Here is a 22,947-nt window from a genome sequence, read left to right on the forward strand (position 1 = left end):
ATCCCTGCGTTGTCTCTCCTCACCTGTAAGCCTGGGGCTGACTGCTCTTCCGTCCGGGTTCAAGGCTTTTATCCCCTTCCCTGCTCTTCCGGCCTGCTACTCTGGGCGGGCCTGAGTTTCCCCTCCTCACCTAATCTCTTCTGGCTGATTGCTCTTCTGTCCAGGTTCAAGGCTTTTATCCCCTTCCCTGCTCTTCCGGCCTGCTACTCTGGTGTCCCTGCGTTGTCTCTCTTCACCTGTAAGCCTGGACTAATAGCCCATACAAACCACGTCCTCTTCTGAGGAAGATCTAGATGGTGCCTGGCTATGATTATTGACCCTTCTAACCAGGGACACAATAGAAGAAGGTCCCAGATAGAATGGAAGAAAAATGTAGAACAAAACACAAATTCCTAAAAAAGACCAGATTTACTGATCTGATAGACACTAAGGAACCCTTCAGACTATCAGCCTAAGATACCCTTTGAACTTGGAATTGAAGCTATTTCTGCAGGTCACCTTTCCACCAAATAATAGATTGGCTTAAAAATAAACAATACCACCCGTGGATAATGTGCTTATTTGAACAATCAACTATGGTCAATTATTGTCAACAAGAAAAAAGAACTGCCATGTTTATGTAACTCTGAAATGAATTATGCTACAAACCTTTAAAATCACAAAGATACTTGTCATTAATATTTTAACTACTTTGGTCTTACAACTTGGGCTGTGTATAAATATTTTTAAAATATTGACCAAATAGCTAAGAAAAATTGCATATACAATAGATCTACAGGATACAGAGCATTTTGGATAGCAGGATAATTGATCCCACTTTCATCCTTAACGTTTGAGGCAATATAAATACACTCTATATTTATTTGTTGTGTTTAAATTAGGTATACTTGGGTCCCTGATTCATAGTTTATGCATGGAGCTATATAACTGACAGTGGTAATTATAAACTGTTGGTGTTCAGTCAGCTCTGACTCACAGTGACCTTGTGTATAATAGAATACAACGTTGCCCAGTTCTACATTATTTTTATGATCATTTGGTATGTTTTGAGCCCATCTTTTCATTATTTATTTATTTATTTATATTAGGATTTGGGTGAAGATTTACAGAGTAAATTCACTTTTCATACAGCAGTTCACATATACTTTGTCTCATGTCATTGACCAAAATTTACAATGCAGCAGCTCCCCTCCCACTTCCTCCCCATAGTTACCTCCTCCCAGTGTCCATCTCTCCATACTCTCCTGCGCCCTGAGCTGTCTCCCTGTGCATAAGCAGCCCTTCCTTCTCCCATGATTGTTCTCTCCAGGGCGTGTGTCTACTTGAGGTAAATGTTTAACTCACATGCCTGTACTTTGTTTGGTTGAGCCCATCTTTGTGGTTGTTAATTTTAAAACAGGATGCTTAAAACTTGATCTCTTACCTTTGGACCTCAGATTGATGGTAGCATTTCCTGCTGCTAAAATGGGATTTAGGTCAGAAAAATTAGGCCTGCTCACCACATGTCCTCCTAAAGTCTAAATAAAAAAAGATGACATATTTTTTAGCCACACTTAGTTATTTGACAAACAATGAATTATGCATACAGGGAGCTTGTCTAAGTTTTAAATTTTCTTCTTTGGCTCATAGAAAGATTTGGCAGAGTTTTGGGGAATTTAAATAGATCCAGACAACATATCATACAAGATTTCCACCCCTGTTCCCAGTCCAAACTTAATGTCTGAGAAAATAGTCATTTTCCATGTGGAACAAGGAAGAAACATTTTTTTGAGAACTGACCTTTGCATGCATTTCTCTTTAAGACTGTTCTCTGATATGAATGTTTACTTGTGAAGATAAACAAAGGGAAATCAAAATGAATGGGGCTAGGGTCAGCAGTTTAGGGAGAAAGGAGGGATGGCTAAAGGGTCAAAAGAGGGTCCAACAACATGGTAATGAGGTGGGGAGGGTGGAGCCTGAGTAAACTCTAAGGATGTGATAGAATCCTTTTATTAAGGAAACAGAAGAAGATGTGGACAGTGAAAACACATGGTGGATTTCAAGAATCAGCAGAAAAAGCAGAGACAATCAGAAGAGATGCATATCCGACATTCCCCCACCCACAAATCCCACTAAACCCGTCGTATGTGGAATATAGTGGTTCGAATCAATTATTCTTAAATCTTAAATAATAATGAAACTCTAATAAGCTAGACAACTGGGAAATATCCAAGAATGGACATGTGGGATATCAATGTTTAGAAACTGACCTCTGTGCAAAGTCCTAGCAGTACAACTAGCCATAAAAAAGATTGAAAGTTGTTTACTATACCTTGAATGAGGTATATTTCATAGAGCTGGACAATATCTTAGAGAAAATCTATTTGGTTCAGCCTTAATTTTTAAAATGAAGAGGTGAAATGACTTCTCCTGGGTCATAATGTTTGCTGGTGACAGGTTAGGATTAGAATTTGGGAGTCTTTGGACTCCAAAAGAAAAACCAAACTCATTGCTGTCGAGTCATTTCTGACTCATAGCGACCCCTCCTTGGATTTCTGAGGTGGTATCCCTACGGAAGTAGATTGCCCAACCTTCCTGCTGAGGAGTGGCTGGTGGGTTTGAACCACCAGCCTTCTTGTTAGCAGTCAAATGCCTTAGGCACTATACCACCAGAGCTCCCCTTTGGACTCCACTACTTTATATATATATATATATATATATATATATACTGTTGAATGGGTTCTGACTCATAGTGACCCTGTGTACAACAGAATGAAGCACTGCCTAGTCCTGTGCCATCCTGACAATAGTTGTGTTTGAGCCCATTGTTGCAGACACTGTGTCATATATATTATGTGTGATCTCTCGCTTTGGACACACACTACACATAATGTGATACCTCTCACTTTGGACACATACACACACACACTCACACTCATATTATAGAGAGTTGTTCAACTTGGCTTGGAATTCCTCTTCAGAGTAACTTTTCATAAAACTGAACAGAACTGCATGACTTATTCTATATACGAATACATAACATACTGCCATATTCCTAATCTGAGCTCCTGCAAATGTCCTCAGATGCTTCAGGAGAGCACGATAGGTCTTAGTCTTTTCTTCTGGTTGCTCCAAAACAGTAAAGAGTAAGGCATCAGTCAGCTGGGCCAGGCTGTACCCTGCACCTATTGTCACTCCTGAAAATAAGAAATTAGAACATAAGCTTGAAGTGAACTCTAACAAGATATTGTTGTTGTTGTTGTTGTTGTTTGCCGTCGAGTCGGCCCCGACTCATAGCGACCCCTCCTTGGGTTTCCGAGGCAGTATCACTACGGAAGTAGGATTGCCCAACCTTCCTTCCGAGGAGTGGCTGGTGGGCTTGAACCGCCAGCCTTCTGGTGAGCAGTCAAGTGCCTTAGGCACTATGCTACCAGAGCTCCTTATAACAAGATATAGTTGCATGGAAATAATCTTTTAAATGTATTTTCCTTTTTCAAATTTACTTAGAATGACAAACACCAATGATAACTTTGACAATTTGCTTTATTCCCAAATATGAAGTACCAAATCATTTACCTCAGTCATGTATATATACAGTCACATATGCTATGCATTTTAAGATATGTATTTAAAATTCATTACTTCATTTGTTCCCTGAATAAAGTGTTTTTTTTGAATAAAGTGATCAAATGAAAACACCCTAGTCAAAGTCCTATGAAACTTTTTGGCGTAGTGCCTAAGGCATTTGACTGCTAACCAGAAGGTTGGTGGTTCAAACCCACCAGCCACTCCTTGAAAGGAAGGTTGGGCAACCTACTTCTGTACTGAAACCACCTTGGAAACTGAAGGAGGGGTCGCTGTGAGTCAGGTTCGACTAGACAGCAGTGAGTAAGGCTACATGCGATTTGACTTGCAACATATTTACTGTCCATTTACCCTTCCTTCCCTAGTCATCTCTTCATATTGCTCCTATATAAAAAAGATGAGAATAGACACCAGCTTATAACTTGGGTCAGTTTTATTTTCAAGTGTGCTTACCAAGAGTGATATGAATAGTGATGTCATCTAGTCCATTTGTTCTCAGTGAGGGCAATACTGCTTCTAAGGGGCAAACGTCACTTTTTTTTAATGTATAGATATACATACCGTATGAAAAGACACACAGTATATCTGTGGCATTAACATTTTATGGGGGGGCAATCAGGCAAAATACATCTAAAAACAACAAAGAAAAGTTGAGAAACACTGGCCTTCTCCTACAGGTTCCACCTCCCCAGTCCTCATCATCATAATTAGAGTGGAGATATATATGTCTATATAAAACCACACTACTGTCTAGTCGATTAGACTCTGCAGTGTAGTAAATTACTTAGTATGGCTTTTCTATCCATGAGTCATTGTAAACTCAGTGGTGGAATGAGCAACTGAGGAGCTCCTGATTGTAAATGTTATCCACCCGGGTTATTTCTGTTGGGTGTGGCACAATGCAATGTTATGGGAGGTTCACTCTCAGGTGCTTAGAATTCTGTTGTTATGATTGGTTGGTTTGGCCAATCTGGCAAGCTCAAAAGGAGGCCTAGAGGCAGAACTCTCTCTGACTGCTGGTTGAGGAAGATGTGCTGCCGAAGGAGACACGTGCTCCTGAAAGAGACATGTGCTGCTGGGAAAGAGACGCAAGAGACACACATTGCTGAGTAAGACACCGAGGGACATGCACTGCTGGTGGAGAGACTGTGAAAGACTTGGCTGAGAGATGGTGGGCTGGGAGGGAGATTGAGCATTTTTTTCCTGAACTCGAATTGTAGTCTGGTGCTTCCCTAATAAACCTCATAATCTGTGAGTTCTGTGTGGCCACTTCAGAGAATTATTGAACCCAGGAGAGAGGTGGTGGGTGCTTTGGGAGGAACGGTTGGAGAAAGGGCTGGAGGGAGGCAGCATGTCTGGCCTCACAGGAATAGGCCTTGGGCTATTGATGGTGATTCTGTCTTGTGGAATTAGAGGACGTCAGAACATGCGGCCTCCTTGCCATTTTAGCAGACTCATGGCGATCACTCCTTGGGTTTCTGAGGTGGTGTCACTACAGAAGTAGGTTGCCCAATCTTCCTTCTGAGGAGTGGCTCGTGGGTTTGAACTGCCAGCCTTCTGGTTAGCAGTCAAAGTCCTTAGGCACTATATATATAGAGAAACCCTGGTGGCACAATGGTGAGGTGCTTGGGTGTTAACTAAAAGGTTGGTGGTTTGAATCCACCAATGCCTCTGAGGAAGAAAAGACCTGATGATCTGCTCTTGTAAAGATTATGGCCTAGAAAACCTGATAGGGCAGCTCTACTGTGTCATGGAGTCATTGTTAACTTGATAGCATCCAACAAGCACACAGATGTAGATGGCTGTTCCTTCTCTCAGTTGTTATATAGTAGTGCTCATCTCACCCCAACCAAGGACCTCCAGACCTTGCTCCCAACCCTCTCATACACCTGCTTGGCCTCCCTTTGCTCCATCTCTTCCTGAGAGCCTACTGACATGGACTTCCTAGCAGGTGAAAAATGAATGGGTTGACTGACTTAAGAATTGCAGATCACAGGGGAAAGCAAACCATTTCCCAGGTGATTTCTGTTTACTCAATGGGAAGAATCCTTTTTTATGTAGGCTTTTTAGTTTCTTTAGACTCTTAGCCCTTCGAGTGTCTAGTTTGCATAGTGGATGGAGGGAAATGTTTTTCAGGTAACTTTATTCAGTCCATTGTGTGGAAGAAGTACTTGACTAAGAGTAAGAAGAACTAGGATCTAGTCCTGACTTCTTGTGTATGAGGAAATTAATTAAGCTCTTTAATTCTGCATCTTCTTGAGTATAATGGAGCTATCAAGGCTACTTGTCATGTTTATTTCCCAAAGTTGTCATAGAATCAAGACACATGAGATGTGAAAGAACAGCTTGGTAAATTGGGAAAATAAATAAGGTTATTTGTAGTTAAAATGTCAGATTTTTGGCCCAGATTTTTTTTTTTTTTTTTGTGTGTGTGTGTGTGCATGTTTATGTGTGCCATGGTCCTGCAGCAAATTTGTGAATCATGAAGTAACATCTGACAAGAACCTTTCCTACTGTCCAAAAAGTCTGTAGTTTTCTTATTCAGCCAATCACTCTATACTGGCAGTGCCACTTGACATTATGGCTCATATGACAATTTCAATCCTAGGAAATTCAAAGATGTCACTTTGAAGATTAAGTGCACTTAACCCAAGCCATGGTGTTTTCAATTGCCTCATGTTGTTGTTGTTATGTGCCATAGAGTCAGACCTGACTCATAGTGACCCCTCCTTGGGTTTCTGAGGCAGTACCATTATGGAAGTACATTGCCCAGTCTTCCTTCTGAGGAGTGGTTGGTGGGTTTGAACTGCCAGCCTTATGGTTAGCAGTCAAGTGAGCTGGACAATGAATAAGGGAGACCAAAGAAGAATTGATGCCTTTGAATTGTGGTGTTGGTGAAGAACACTGAAAATACCAGGGACTGCCAGAAGAATGAACAAATTTGTCCTGGAAGAAGTGCAGCCAGAACACTGCTTGGAAGATAGAAAGACCAGACTTCATCTCACCTACTTTGGTCATGTTGTCAGAAGGAGCCATTCTCTGGAGAGGGCTATCACGCTTGGTAAAGTAGAAAGGGAAAAAGGGGAAAACCCTCAGCAAGATAGGTTGACATAGTGGCTGCAGAGATGGACTCAAGTATAACAAGGATGTGAGGATGGTGCACAACTGGGCAGTGTTTCATTCTGTTGTACATAGGGTCACTATGAGTTGAAGCTGACTCGATAGCACCTAATAACAATAACAACAACAACAACATGACAATGTAGTATCAGTGATGCAACTGAGTCAGTTTGAAAAAAACTCATAGAGGACACATACTAGGTGCCCAATAAATATTTGTTGAATAGATAAATGAATAAACTATTTAGTGCTCAGATTAGCCCAGTGCATGTATTTGATTACCAGCATCCCATCACCAGCCAACAGTGACATCTTATTTGAAAAAGAAGGTGCTTACCATCATCTGTGGTGTCCACAAAGTGTAGTTGTGGAAGCCCAAGTGGAGATATAAAAACTGGATAGAATGCATCTTTGAATTTTATGCTGGGTCCTTAAGGGGAAATGGATTTAAGGCAGTTAGAAAAGAAAGACAATGGATGCTGGTAGATCTTGTTTACTGATTATCCAGAGGAAAAATTGTGACTAAAGTGACTCATTAGCAAAAGAACACAACAAAGTATTTTAAAAGACCATCCAGAACCAAACCCACTGACTTCCAGTCAATTCTGACTCATAGCAATCCTATAGGACAGAGTAGAAGTGTCCTGTAGGGTTTCCAAGGCTCTGGTAGTGTAGTGCCTACGGCATTTGACTGCTAACCAGAAGGATGGTAGTTCAAATCCACCAGCCCTCCTCAGAAGGAAGACTGGGCAATGTACTTCCATAATGATACTGCCTCGGAAACCCAAGGAGGGGTTGCTATGAGTTGGATCTGAATTGATGGCAGTGAGTTTGGTTTAGTTTTGGAATCTTTACAGAAGCAATCTGCCTCATCTTTCTCCTTCTGAGTGGCTGGTGATTTCTAACTACCAGCCTTTTGGTTAGCAGCCAAATGCTTTAACCACTAAAGCAGCCAGAGCTCCTTTGAAGGACAATTGATATCCATTAATAAAGATGAATTTCATTCATTAAGGATTTAAAGAAAGGCAAAGATGTTTGGATTGCCTAATGTAGACTAAAGAACATGCATAGAAACCACCCACCCACTACAGTGTTCCCCATGATGAGGGGGGCTTCGGGGAAGTTGACTTTCAGCTCCAGAACGTCGTCCAGAGTCACAGGCATGATCCACGTGGTCCTCTCCCCTTGGAATGTCAGCCTTCTCTTGTTTGGATCTTCTGCCATTCTCTGCAGAGAAACAAAGCCAAAGGGCTTTCAGTTAAGGCTTTTGAACAAGCTCTGAGCATCCAAGCATTCTGCTGGTCAAATATTTCATTGAACTTTCCAAGGTTATCCAGCTTCCAGGGTCAGAAAAGAGTTGCCTTCTTAAAACCACCCAGATGGATGTAACTCATGTGGGCATCATTGAATAAACATTTTAATAGGTTTCAGCCCATCAGTAATAGGAAATCGAGTAAATGCTCTGGTAGCACAGCGCCTAAGGCATCTGACTGCTAACCAGAAGGTTGGTGGTTCAAACTCAGCCACTCTGCAGAAGGAAGCCTAAGCAATGTACTTCTGTAAAGATTTACCACCTCAGAAACTCAATGGGGGTTGCTATGAGTCAGAAGTGGCTCAATGGCAGTGGGTTTCGTTTTGGTTATGTTTGGAAAGTGAACGTGTGAGGAGAAGGCAGCATGGTACAGTGAAAGCATCTTAGCCTGGGAATTAGTGTCCAGCTTCTTGTTGTAGTTCTGCCTGAACAATGATCCCGCGGAGACTCATCTTTGGCGATTAGGTTTTATTGCAGGATTCAAATTTTTTATAGGCAGAAGTATCCTTGAATAAAATCTCTTAAATCATTTACTACATACAGTGTAAATGGACTTTTTTTTCTTTTTATAACTCTGTTATATATATGTATCTATATACATAAACATATATATATTACATTTGTATCTTTAAATAAATAAAAACAGACCTTCTGAAGAGCCGACAGAATCATGTCTCTCATCTCATGCTCTCTCCAGTGCATATGATCATAGAACAAAATGGCGGGCACATTACACTATTTAAATTATTCTCTTACTTTTCCCCTCTACCATGAGTTGAAATCACAGAGGTTCACTGGAAGAACAATGCAATTTCATTATAATACCTATAATTCACTTTTTTTTGTTTACTAGTCTTACAAAAGGAGCTCTGGTGGCGTAGTGCCTAAGGCACTTGACTGCTAACTAGAAGGCTGGCGGTTAAACCCACCAGCCACTCCTCGGAAGGAAGGTTGGGCAATCTACTTCCATAGAGATACTGCCTGGGAAACCCAAGGAGGGGTGGCTGTGAGTCGGGTCCAGCTTGATGGTAGTGTGTTTGGTTTAGTTTAGTTCAGTCTTAATACCTGTCTCACAGTGGAGCTGTTGACCTTGGGCAATCATTTACACTCTGACCCTCAGGGTCTTTAACTGAAGGAGTTGAACCAGAGATACCGAGGTTCTGACAACACCACTCTTCTAAGCTGTCTGCTTTAAATTATTTATGGTGAAGCTGATCAAGTTCCTAAAAGTGGGTGGTTGACCCACTATTGTTCAGGACACCCTTCCAACTTTTAATGTAAAAATCTCAGTAATTGCAGAGTATAATTACATAGTATAATACCAAAAATACCATGTCATGTTATGTGTAAATGGTGAATAGATAACAAAAGTAAAATATCTTACTATCAGCTCAGGAGGGAATATAGGCTCCTGGGATGGATCCAAGGGCTGGAATTCATCTTCATTATACAGTTTTGTGCATATCTAAACAAAATAAAAATGGACCTTCACAGTTACTGAAAGCCGGACAGGAATCTGTGAGTGATTTCAAAGTCAGGGCTGACACTTTTGACTCCCTGAAACAAAATAGAGGCCATTCTAATGGAGTGTTTTCCATCCCCAGAGAAACATGGGGGTGGTTTCCCTGGCAGACTTCCTGGACCATGGGCTTTCTCATTTGGGGTCAGAAATTGGGTTTTACCATTCTGTGCTGAGATTCAGGTATCATTTGTGGATATTTATTTTCTATGAACATGAAGGTGCACCACTGTTTATGGCCCTCTTTGTGCTTATTGAGGGAGTGGTGGATAGATCCAGATTAGAGAAGGGAAGTTGTAATATTTCCAGAAGGATAATAGCATTCTGTGTTCCAGTCTTATGAAAATTATGAGCTCACTAACATTTAGAGCTTTTTAAGTATGTTTATACCCTGAATTGGCACTTGACTGCTAACCAGAAGGCTGGTGGTTCACATCCACCAGCCATACCTTGGAAGGAAGGTTGGGCAATCTACTTCCATAGTGATACTGCCTCAGAAACCCAAGGAGGGGTCACTATGGGTTGGATCTGACTCGACGGCACATAACAACAAACAATACCCTGAATTAAGCTATTTTGCATTTTACTCACTGAAAAGAATAGAAACCAAAATAAATTTGGATTTGTATGTATATTTTTCAGTCAAATCCCAATCGAAGTGGAAAACCAGATACTTACCTTTTCTGGTTTATTCAGAAAAGATCTCTCTTCTTGATCCATGCAGCATTTTCCTGACCTTTTCAGTTGACAAACAGTTGCTTTCTTAGGAAGAAATGCAGTTCAAAACAAATTTATTAGTTGATTCTTTAAACATCTACCTGAGTGCCCAGCAGTGTCCCAGGCCCCACAGGAGTTGTGGAAGAAGTAATAGTCTTTGCCCTCAAGGACTCTGTAATCTGGTGGGTGGAGAAACAGTCATTTCATTACTGATCAGTTAGAGAAAATTACAGGGGGTGTGAGGCCATGCTCATGATACATTGTGTAAACAATGTCACTAAAGTTTTAGGGGAAGACAATGGGATTAGAGGAGAGTGGGGTGAGTTAGCTCAGGCTTCCTACCAAAATCCATTGACAATGAATCAATTTCTACTACAACAACAACAACAACTAACACTACAGGAGCTCTGGTAGCATAGTGCCTAAGCATCTGATTGCTAACCAGAAGGCTGGTGGTTCAAACCCACCAGCCGCTCCTTGGAAGGAAGATGGGGCAATCTACTTCCATAGTGATGCTGCCTCGGAAACCCAAGGAGGGGTCGCTATGAGTCAGGTCTGACTCGACGGCACATAACAACAGTAACCCTACAGGGCCAGCTCTGGTGGCCTAGTGCCTAAGGCATTTGACTGCTAACCAGAAGGCTAACGGTTCAAACCCCACCAGACTACACTCCTCAGACGGAAGATTGCGCAATCTACTTCCATAGAGATACCACCTTGGAAACCCAAGGAGGGGTCGCTATGAGTTGGAAAACGCCTGGACGGCAGTGAGTTTGGTTTGGTTTGAACCCTAAGGAGAGAGAAGAACTCGCCCATACAGTTTCCAAGGCTGTAGTCTCTGTGGAAGCAGACTGCCACATATTTCTCCTGTGAAGCAGCTAGTGGGTTTGACCTCTGAACTTCAGTTAGCAGCTGAACACTTTAGCTACCAGGCTCTTTCAGGATTTCTACTTCTTACTAAATGAAGTATAATTATAATGTGGTGATTAAAAACCTAAATCCAAACAGACTGGTGTTCTTTATTTTTAAGGATGACATGCATGTGTCTTTAACGAAGTCCTGGGAAGATAAACTGCCTTTAAAACTTTTGATGCCCAAATAAACTTCATCCCTGTCTGGCTCCTTCATCTCTCAGCTTTGAAGGTGACTTCGATTCCTTTCTGACTGCACCCTTCACAGCCTGATGGTCATGGTTTTGGAAGTCCCCTTCCTGAGAATTATCTTTCTGTCTCCACATCTGCCACCATGGTCTAGATTCTCATTCTCTCAAGCATGGGGTATTGCACTAGTTCATGCCCTCAGCCCCCACTGTCTCTTCCCAAGAGCAAGAATTTTCTCCTACAAGCAAGAATTTTCCTTCTGAAATACTGTTCTCATTGTATTAACCCTAGCTTGAGAAAACAATGATGACTACGTGTTGGTTATCATCTTTACATCTAAATCCTTTAGCCAGAAACAGTATCTTTATGCTCCCTAATGCTCCAGCATATTAATTCATTTTCCTTGGATGTCTTTCTTTTTCTTAATTCCATGTATCTTCTTACTTGGAATTTTCTACTGGCTTCTCTTCACCCATCCATTTCCATCACTTCCTTTAGGACCCAACACAAAACTCCCTTTCTTCATTAAGTTTCTGTTTCTTCCTTTCCCACTCATTAATTTTCTTTAATCTATGGTCCATCAAAACTTGTATGCATGCCTTATAGGATATCTTGAGCTTTTAATATCTTGCTTTTCAATTACGGTTTTATTGTTTCTTAGTCTGTGTTTCGTGTTCCTCAATAGAGTATACATTGCTTGAAGTCATGGACCATATACTTTTTTTCTTAAAGAAGTGCCTAATTTAGGACTATAAACAAGATAGATACTAATAGTTTATTGAATAAATACAAAACAGTGGGCATTTAACAACTTTTAGTGGTTAGGAGGGTCAACATGGAGTTATTTTAGACATTATTGAATGCAATAAATTGTTTTATTTTTCAAAAACACAAACTCACTGCTGTCAAGTCTGACTCATAATAACCCAATAGGACAGAGTAGAACTGCTTCATAGGGTTTCCAAGGCTGTTACAAGTTTTATGGAAGCAGACTGCCTAGTCTTTTCCCTTTGGAGGGGCTGTTCATCTTTTGGTTAGCAGATGAGTGCTTTAACCACCGTGCTATCAAGGATCTTTGTTTTATGCAAAGTCTATTAATATATTCAATCAACAGAATGAATTTTTAAAAAACTTACCACACAGAAAGTTTTTCCACTTTCTATAATTGGTTGGTATCCAGTACAACGGCACAAATTACCTGATTCAAAGGGATAAATTTTTAAGGAATGGTATAAAAATATACTTCATATCTGTGCTTCATATTTCCAGGGGAATAGTTAGATTAGTGATTAGCTTCTTATTTGTTCCCTAAACCCAGTAAAATTGCTCTTTGGAACAACCATTCCCTTTGGAAGAAATGTTCTTCAAAAATAGATCTTGTGATTACATTTTCTTCCTGAAATACCACAAAAATCTCCTTAGTTTTCCACAACCAACTCTTCCTTATTTATTTCCCACCCCCAACTGGTATATCTGACATCTCCCATTATGTCTGAAGGGTGACACTTCATCAAGCTTTTCTCATTCCATCTCTTCTTCCTTAAAAGACATCTTAGAAGTTCCTTGAAGCCAAATGTGTTGCTGTAACTTTTCTCCATGGGCTGAAGCCTTCTTCCTAGTTACCTGATCTTTCCACCCTTTGCCCCGCTGAGAAGGCTCACCTCCAAGAGCTTCAGTTATTTGTTCAGGGGTTGGCTCTGGGTGGTTTCTCAGTAGCGTGTAGATGGACATCACCATTCCTGGGCTGCAGAATCCACACTGTGTACCATGACACTTGGCAAGTCTTTCCTGGCATGAAATGGTACATTAATTATACTCTAGACCTCTTGTTTCCACACACTGATACCAGCAGAAAGGAAAGCTTATTTAATCTGCCAGGAATAACTAATAATATAGATGTTACCCTAGAAGAAAAAGATTTTTATTTCTTGAAATCATATAGATACTTTTTCCTTCAAGAAAAACATAGTACCAGGTTTTAACTAAGGCACTCTGCTCTCTAAATCTCACTTTATTTAACTGTGTAATAGGAAGCATAGTTTTGAAGAATAAGCAAAGGGCTTCAAAGTCATGCTCATGTGAGTTTGAGTCCTTACTGAAGCTCATTAATTGTGTGACCATGGGCAGTTTTCTTTATGTTTAAAATTGGGCTAATAATGCTATTTACAGGATTGTTGAGATTAAATGAATGAATATATGCAAATTATTGCTCTGGCACATATGAACTTCTAATGCAGTTCATTTTCATCCCCTTCTCCATCTATATTATGGAATTGTTGATGGGCTAAATGACACAATTATCTGTGTGAATCCTTTGAAAGTTTTCACATGCTATTTAGTAGTATAGAACTATTTACATATTTCGTTTATGCACATTCAACTTTATGCACTCAAATAAAGCAACAACAATAAAAAAAGAGAGAAGAAACGACAATTCACTCTGTGTACTCTATACAAAGACCCTATGTCATGAAGATGTAACGGGAGATAGGACTTTCTGTGTCCCTCTCTGTGTATCGGTTCTGTGGGTGCTCATCTCACCGGCTTGCATGTGATTCAAATGTTTTTAAATAAATATTTTTCATACATCATGGCACCTAAATGGAAATCATGCATTTTATCCATAACTCAGCTGAAGGAATAGACATCTGTTCTAATGCTAGAGGAGAATATGGTTATCTTGGCTTTATTACTAGATGGCAAGTTGTCTCAGATGAGGCAGGTAAACACAGATGCAAATGTGCTGGTAAATGTTAACAACTAGCTCTGTGGGAGATATGCAGCTTCTGCTGATTTTCATAGTATAAATACTCCATTATCAATGGCTATCAATGCGATGTCCCTGAATATGGAGTTGGGAAGAGATGAGAAACAACATATATTATATGGTATTTCAACCATGTAAATAAGCTCAAGAGCATAGCTAGTAGTAAAATATAGTAAAAAATTAGGAAGTGATGACTTGATATTTATTACCCTTGTGCTTAGTATAACTTACCTAATTGTAAGTTTGCCACATATAAGTTTTTAAGACGACTGCTTGAAAACTGGCTCTCAAAACTCCTGACAATTTAACAGTTGGGTCTTGTGACCCAGCATTACTGAACAGCATTACTCAGTGTTTGTACCACTGAGATTTGAGAGAGGGAAACCTGGTAAGTTACGACATCAGAAGCTTCCATAGTTTTAAGGTGATGAGCCAATTGTTAAATTTATGGCTGAAAGACATGCTCCGTAAGTAAATGCCCATCAATGGTAACACATCATCAGAGAAGGCTCTTAGCTTCTATGTTCAAACCATAGCCAGGAAAATGAGACTATTCATAATTTTCTCTTTACACATTGCTTTTAAAACTCAACTCCTGAATAAGTTCCCATTGTACTGTATAAAAATAACATTGCCATTAAAAAAAAATAAAGAGTCTTTTAAACTTTAGTAAACTCTTTGCCATTTCAGTTGTGCTTCACTGTCACCTAGTTTACAGTTTCTTGTCAGACATTTCAGGAGCATTTATACACATAATTAGCCTCTCTATCAAAGTCAGTGATTTTGAAATGTCGGAAACAACTCGTACCTTCTCTAAAGTTCTGGTTACCTATCTTATTTGCTTTTTTGGTCCTTGTATTAGCTTAAGGCAAGGATGGGACAGAGAAGGTCTCTTGGGGTTAAGATACGTTAACCAATCTCTGCACTAAACTCTTAAAAATCTCAGCCGCTGAAGCATCAAATGTCATAAAACAAGCACTGAAAAGCATAAAGGATTTCAAAGTTGTTTAGCTAGTTAGAGCACTTTAGAATCTATGGAATGACTGAATCCACATCTCATCCCAATTCATAGTTCTCTTACCTGCACAGAGTGAATCCTGGTCTTGATGCTTCCAACACCTTCTACTGTAGTGACAGCAGCTCCATGAAGTGAGCAGATGGGTACCAGGCAAGCTGTAGCTGGGTAATGGCTGTGATGGAATTATTTAAAGAGAACACATTGGAATCCTGGGAAGTTGGTGACATAATTTGGGAAATTATTTATAGTCCAGAAGAGTCATGAAGCTGAATGTCCCTGAGAATACAGAGAAGACTAGATATGGAATCATACATTTTGGGATGTGGTCAAGAAAGGACTTACATATGGCTGGTACAGAATGTAAAGAGACATGGGGTGGAATCAATTAATCATTTTTTAAAGCTCCCCAGATGACCCAAATGCATTACCGATTTGAGCCACTGATTTATTCCCTTGTCTTGACCATCTTTCCCACCTTAGAGTCCATTTAAGTGACATAGCAGATGTGGGCAGCACCGGATTCTCATCTCACTGGTTTGTAATGGGGTCCAGACCTCATCAGTCAAATTTAGCCTCCTTATTCCCACTTAGCCTAAGTCTCAGACTCTTTTCAGGTATGGGAATTTGTTTCACTCCCAGGGAATTCTTCCTTTCTTCTCCTACTAGGCTGAGAGTATAAATGCTGTCCTTCTGAAGAAGAAAGAGACAGAGTGCTTTTGGTTTCACTAGCTCTTTGGATCATTTGTTTAGAAACCACCCAGCTGATTATACAGGGGAACTGGAAGACTGCTTGTTGAACAGAGCAAAGTCATTGTGCAATTTATAAACTTTTGTTTTCTCTAATTTCCTCCCCAATGGGATTTGTTTTCTCTTGATCTTATCTGATCATAACAAATTATGGGTAACATTACAAAGAATGGGAATTCCAGAACAATTAATTATGCTCATGAGGAGCCTGTACATAGACCAAGAGGCTGTTGTTTGAACAGAATAAGGGGATACTGCATGGTTTAAAATCAGGAAGGGTGTGCATTGGGGTTGGATTTTATTCAATCTGCATGCTGAGCAAATAATCTGAGAAGCTGGACTATGTGAAGAAGAACTCAACATCAGGACTGGAGGAAGACTCATTAACAATCTGAGATATGCAGATGACACAACCTTGTTTGCTGAAAATGAAGAAGACTTGAAGCAGTTACTAATGAAGACCAAAGCCTAGAGTCTTCAATATGGATTATACTTCAACATAAAGAAAATGAAAATCCTCACAACTGGACCAATAAGCAGCATCATGATAAATGGAGAAAAGACAAGGTTGTCAAAGATTTCATTTTACTTGGATCTGCAATCAACACCCAAGGAAACAGCAGTCAAGAAATCAGACATCATATGCACTGGCAACTATGCTGCAAAAGACCTCTTTAAAGTGTTGAGGAACAAAGATGTCACTTTGAAGACTAAGGTGCAGCTAACCCAAAACCAAAAAGCAAACTCACTGCCATCAAGTAGTTTCCAACTCATAGCGACCACTTCTTGGGTTTCTGAGGTGGTATCACTATGGAAGTAGGTTGCCCAGTCTTCCTTCTGAGGAGTGGCTCGTGAGTTTGAACCGCCAGCCTTCTGGTTAGCAGTCAAATGCCTTAGGCACTACACCACCAGAGCTAACCCAAGCCATGGTATTTGCAATCACCTAATATGCATGTGAAAGCTGGACAATGAATAACGAAGACCAAAGATAAGTTGATGCCTTTGAATTATGGTGTTGGCCAAGAATACTGAAAATATCATGAACTACCAGAAGAATGAACAAATCTGTCCTAGAAAAAGTACAGCTGGAATGCTCCTTGGAAGTGAGAATGGTCAGACTTCATCTCACCTACTTGGGTCATGTTATCAGAAGGGACCATTCCCCAGATATCATGCTTGGTAAAGTGGAGAGACAGTGAAAAGGGGGAAGGAAGCGCCACAACAAGATGGTCTGCAATGATGGGCTCAGATATAGCAAGGATTGTGAGGCCGATGCAGGACCAGGCAGTGCTTCATTCTATTGTACACAGGGTTGCTGTGAGTCAGAGCCTTATCGACAGCACCTAACAACAACAACAACAACAATCTTATCTCCCTCTCCTTTTGCTCTCAGTGCTTCTTCCAGTGCTCAATGTTCTCCTCATTCTTAACCTCATGCCTCATCCAGGGCCTAGAGACATGGCCTCCCTTAACTCCCCAGTCTGCCACAGCAACTCATCCATGATTGAAATCAGTCTTATCTCCATTCCGTGAGGAATCCTCCTCTTCCTCTACTATGCTCTGAATCTCATTCTTGTCTCCTCAGGCACTTGCTCCATCATTAACTGTCCTCCTAACCCCTTCCTTTCTAGAATCTTGTTTCCTTGGCCAAGAAATAAGTTCCAGCGTTTGCTTTGCTAAAAAAACAAAACAAAAACAAAAACCCAAACTCATATCTCTCTCCAGCTACTGATTCATATTTCTTTCCCTTAACAGTTAAGTCTTTTCAAAGAGCTGTCCACAACTTGCTGCCTGTGCTTACTGGCCTTCCCACCACTCCTGAACTGTGCCACCACACCTTCTTGCCCATCTCTGCTGACAATGTTCTGGGAGCAATTTAATGGCACTGGTGTTTCATAGTGTTGCCCACTTCTACTCTCTTGGACTTTCTGTTCTCTGGTGTTCTTCCTTGCAGTCTGGCTATTCAGTCTGTTTACAGGTGCTTCTTTCTTTGCCCATTTCCGTTTCTATTGTTAGTCTACAGTGTCATGTACTTACCAGATTTCCTATAGTTTCTGTTACCTTCCAGGCCTCCTGGGCTGAAATTCTGGTCTTGTCACTGACTGGCCCATATGACCTTGAGCAAGTTACTTAACTTTTGTTGCTTCAGTTTCCTCTTTTTTAAAAATAGGAATGGTAGGAATGCCTATCTCAAATTGTTTTAAAGATTAAATATAATAATATATCTAAGCTCCTTTGGACAGTGTCTGGCACACAACAAGCATTCAATAAATGCTAGTTATTTTTGTTATCATTTAAAAAATTATCTATGTTAATATCTTCCAATAAATTATAGCTCCAGAGAGACCACTCTTCTGAATGACAGACTTGTCAATCAAGATGCCTGTTGGATAATTCTTCTTAGATAACTCATAGTTGCCCCAAATGCTATGTGTCCAAAGCTAAACGTACTACTTTCCCCTTCTATGCTTCTCTTCATGCAAATTCCCTAATTTGTGAACTGTATCACCATTCACCCAGTCACCCAAGACCAAAACTTACAAGTCATCCCAGACTCCTTCTGCTTCACTGCCACATTCTATAAGTGGCCAAATTTACATTTTGTGGGTGAAGTTGATGCTGGCTCAATCAATAGATGAACAAAGCATATATTATGATTTGAGGTCTTACTTAGCTCTGCCAGGCAAATTATTCTTCTCAGTGTGCATGGAAGACCTGAATATTCTTCCAGGACTATCATCACTTCTTTGTGTCAAGGCATTCCCATCCAGCTCCCATCCTGAAATCTCCTACTTAATAGCAAAGAAAGTGTTCAGGAAGAAATAGAAAGCGCAGCCCTGGGAGACTGGAATACAGCACAGATCTATTCAAATGGGAAGAAAGCCTGTGGGAAAGATCTGGAGTTTTGGAAGCTGCAGAGAGAGCAGCCCAAAGGCAGTGTGAGTGACAGATAAGCAAAGTGCTAGGTCAAGAGTTAAAGGCAACAAAGGTAAATGCTATAACATACCCGATCCTGCAATATCAATAATAGCAATAATCTATGAGTAGATAAATAAATAGACACACAAACTGAAGAGTGATGGGAAGATGACTAGGACTGTATCCATGAATATATATAGACTTGACACAGTGTATTTCAACATATGTATTTACATATGCTGTGAATATATCCATGAAAATAGTAAAGCATACAGGGGACAAAGTTATGAAAACTTCTAGCCATAACCAAACACCTTGAGGGAATGAGTCACTGGGCCTAGAGGCTCAGGATCATAGTCTTGGGGGACACTAAAGTCAACTTGCATAATATAGTCCACAAAGACACTGTTTTCCTCCTACTTTGGTGAGTAGTGAGTGGGGTCTTAAAAGCTTGTGAGCATCTATCTAAGGTGCAACGATTGGTCTTTCCCCGTCTGGAGCAAAGAAGAGTGAAGAAAATCAAAGCCACAAGGAAATACTTGGACCAAAGGACTAATGAACCACATGATCCCAGCCTCCATGACCCTGAGACCAGAAGAACTAGATGGTGCCTGGCTACCATTGCTAACTGCTCTGAAAAGGATAACAGTAAGAGGTCCTGGATACAGTGGGGGAAAAAAATATGGAACAAAACTCAAAATCATAAAAAAAAGACGAGGTTTACAGAGACCGGTGGAGCCCCCGAGAATATGGCCTTAAATACTTCTTAGGCCTGGAACTGAACTCATCCCTGTAGCTCAACTTTTAGCCAAACGATACTCAAACTCACTGCCATTGAGAATATTCAACTCATAATGATCCCTCCTTGGGTTTCCGAATCTACAGAAGTAGATTGCCCAACCTTCCTTCTGAGGTGTGGCTGGTGGGTTTGAACTGCCAGCCTTCTGGTTAGCAGTCAAATGTCTTAGCTAAGCCTATAAGGTAAACAATAACACCAGGAAGGAGGGTGTTCCTTAGAACAAGTAACTAAAGAAGATTAAAACGGCTGCATTTGCCCAGGGATAAAGCTCAGAAGGCTGGAAGGGATGGGAAAGAGGGATGAAGGGAAATAGTAAACACAGGAAGTGGAAAGAGTGTTGTTACATTGTGGGGATTACAGTCAATGTCACAAAACAAGATGTGTAGGAACTGTTGAATGGAAAACCAATTTGTTCAGCAAAGTTTCACCCAAATCACAATAAAAAGTTTTTAAAAAAGTGCTAGATGCCACACCCTCCCAGATGTGCCCAGAGCAGGACCACAGGCCAACACAAAGGATACTGGATCTTCTTGGTCTTGGGGTTCTATCTTGACACCATCACTGTGCAGGCACCGCAGCCTCCTCCTCCACAAGCATATTTAGTACCTGTGAGATGGACTTGAAGGGGGTCAAGGAAAAGAGGGGCCCATTCTGCTTTTTTTGTATTTCTCTTGCTTTGATACTAATAACCAGTAATACGTTTATTGTGGTTTATACCAAGCCCACCAAGATATGCTGCTTTGAATCTTTCTTCAGTTTTTTGCTTACAAATAAGCACAGGATAAGAAGAAATCCTTAGAGCTCACATTCCCTTATCTGAAAACCTGGCAGTTATGAACTCAAAATTTTTCAGAATTTATAAAAGTAATAATGTAGCACTTGCAGTGGGGTCTAGGGTAGCAGCTTTTGATCCAACATTAATATTTCTTCAGTGAACCATGTAGATAATCATACAAAATGGGATACATGAAGACTACAAAGAGCCTCACGTCAGTCAAGTGTTGCATACAAGTCAGTTAAGAAAAAACCTGTTGAATTTCAGAGTTGTGGATAGTAGGTCCTAGAGCCATGTAATGTGATTGCTGTGGAGATGGTGAATGTGTGGCACTTAGCATGAGGCTTACAATGTAATGCTTTTACCATTTTATGGGATTAAGGATTATTAATTTAATAACCATGATTTTTGAGCCAGGAATGCCAACAATCAATGTGCACCATCTTTTCCCTGTACAATGTTTGCATATATTCACAAAGGGAGAGTAAACAATGTTTGTAAACCCCCTGCTAAGGTTCTAGAAGAATCTATTAGGATTTGCTTGGAACCTTATGAAACTTGGAACTTATGATGACGTTCAAAAGGGATTTCATGGGTGGAGGTCATAATTGGCTTGGGTGGATGTGAAGACAAATTTTCATCTTGGAAACTGCTGAGCATGGAGAGGTAATGCAGGGTCAGGACACTCCTGGTTTCTGGAATAAAGAACATTTTAGGGCTCAAGACTGCTTTGTCAAGTTAAGTTTTTTTACCTTCAGTTAGAGGGCTGAAATTCAAGTGGCTAATGTCTTAGATGTTGTTAGCTGCCATTGAATCCTGCCCAGTCCTGTGCCAGCCACGTGATTGGTTGTGGGTTGGACTATTATCACCATAGGGTTTTCACTGGCTGATTTTCAGGAGTTGATCACCAGAGCTTTCTCCTAGTCTGTCTTAGTCTGGAAGATATGCTGAAATCTGGACAGCATCAGAAAGGTGAGAATTCTACCATTGAACTGCCAATGTTCCCTTAGTTAGAATGCTCCATGTAATAGAACATAAAAGACAAGGAAACCCTTCACCTGGGCCTTTGAAATTTCCAAGTAAAGGAATTCAGGTGCTGTCTGACTCAAAGAAGTAGGTCACTTTTCACTTAGTCAGACTTTGAAATAGCGCTGTGATGCATGTTTTAGCATTGTCCCTGTGTAAAAGTGAAAAATTAATTTGACCAGCTGTTTTGTCTGGATACTGAACAATTATTTTGATCCCCTCAAACTTTACGGGAAGTACCAACTCAAACAGCTATTTCTGTAATCTGTAGACACATGCAAAAGCTCATCATTAGGTGGTATTCCCAGACAAAATATAGTATGCCCAGTTACATTTGAATTTCATATAAACAATGAACAATATTTTAGTATAATATGTCTTGTTGTTGTTGTTGTTGTTGTTATGTGCCGTCGAGTCAAACCCGACTCATAGCGACCCCTCCTTGGGCTTCCGAGGCAGTATCACTACGGAAGTAGGATTGCCCAACCTTCCTTCTGAGGAGTGGCTGGTGGGTTTGAACCGCCAGCCGTCTGGTTAGCAGGCAAGTGTCTTAGCCACTATGCTACCAGAGCTCCCATAATATGTCTTATGACATGTTTAGCTTAATATGTCAAATTTAACTGGAAGTGCTGTATTTTTAGGAGCTCTGACACTACAGTGGCTAAGACATTTGGCTGCTAATTAGAAGGCCAACAGTTCAAACCCACCAGCTGCTCTGAGGCAGTACGATGGGGCAATCTACTTCTGTGAAGATTTACAGCCTTGGAAACCCAAGGGGGATTGCTATGAGTCAGAATCAATTCAATGGCGGTGGGTTTGTATCTTGGGTCAAATACGAACAATATTTTGTTTGTTTGTTTTCATTTATTACATATGAAGAGCTTTATCAGTGACTCTAAGATACACAATTCTACAATGTACCCAGAAGAAATTATCCTGAGATTAAATGGGATGGCCAATGTGTACAGTTGAACCTGGACTTTGCATAGGAATCTGATTGTTTCCCAATGAGTGTGTTCTTTCTGTGCCAGGCAGGGTGCAAAATCTTGGGGATGTTACACTGAGGTAAGACCTGGTCTTTTGCCAAAACTCTCAAGGATCTTTTCTCCCCGTTCATCTTTTGCTACATCCTTCCATTCCCACCCCCAACCTTTTATCTCCATCAAACGAAATTCTTTTCAGTTCCTCAAAAACACTCCATTCTCTTGCCTCTGGCTCCCTGTATTTCTGATTGGAATATCCTTACCCACAAGCCCTCCATTTGTCAGGCAAGCTCCTACTCAATCCTAGTCTCTTGAGTGCCCTTGCACTGTGTCTTAACAACATGGCACTTATCCTACTGGGTGTATGTGCCTGTTCACTGGCTATCTTCTTTACTAGACTGAGGGCAAAGGCTATGTTGATGTAGCTAAATTTTGAACTCCTGGGTGCTCAACACATTTATTGATGGAATGAAGTATGCATCGTTTTGAGAACTTCAAAAGTGTCAGGGCTGCAGTGAAAGGTGTGTGAAGGGAGCAGGAAAGTAAGGCCAAGCATTTAGGGTTGCCTCTGAGACATCTTA

The 22,947-nt window shown here is 40.6% G+C and overlaps 1 protein-coding gene across 1 annotated transcript in view; it reads right to left on the reverse strand.

Moving 5' to 3' along the window:
* The window catches only part of LOC103193027 (aldehyde oxidase 4-like), an 84,818-nt gene that overhangs the window by 54,834 nt on the left and 7,037 nt on the right, over window positions 1-22,947 (reverse strand). Inside the window, 10 exon segments of the mRNA XM_042783581.1 lie at window positions 1,424-1,517; window positions 3,025-3,176; window positions 7,022-7,114; window positions 7,767-7,911; window positions 9,381-9,461; window positions 10,194-10,277; window positions 12,469-12,530; window positions 12,994-13,120; window positions 15,181-15,289; window positions 20,104-20,200. Coding sequence (XP_042639515.1) covers window positions 1,424-1,517; window positions 3,025-3,176; window positions 7,022-7,114; window positions 7,767-7,911; window positions 9,381-9,461; window positions 10,194-10,277; window positions 12,469-12,530; window positions 12,994-13,120; window positions 15,181-15,289; window positions 20,104-20,200 — 1,044 coding nt within the window.

Source organism: Orycteropus afer, unplaced genomic scaffold (genome assembly GCF_000298275.1).
Source record: "Orycteropus afer afer isolate SDZICR_OR568_19922 unplaced genomic scaffold, OryAfe1.0 scaffold00002, whole genome shotgun sequence".
Lineage (NCBI taxonomy): Eukaryota > Metazoa > Chordata > Mammalia > Tubulidentata > Orycteropodidae > Orycteropus > Orycteropus afer.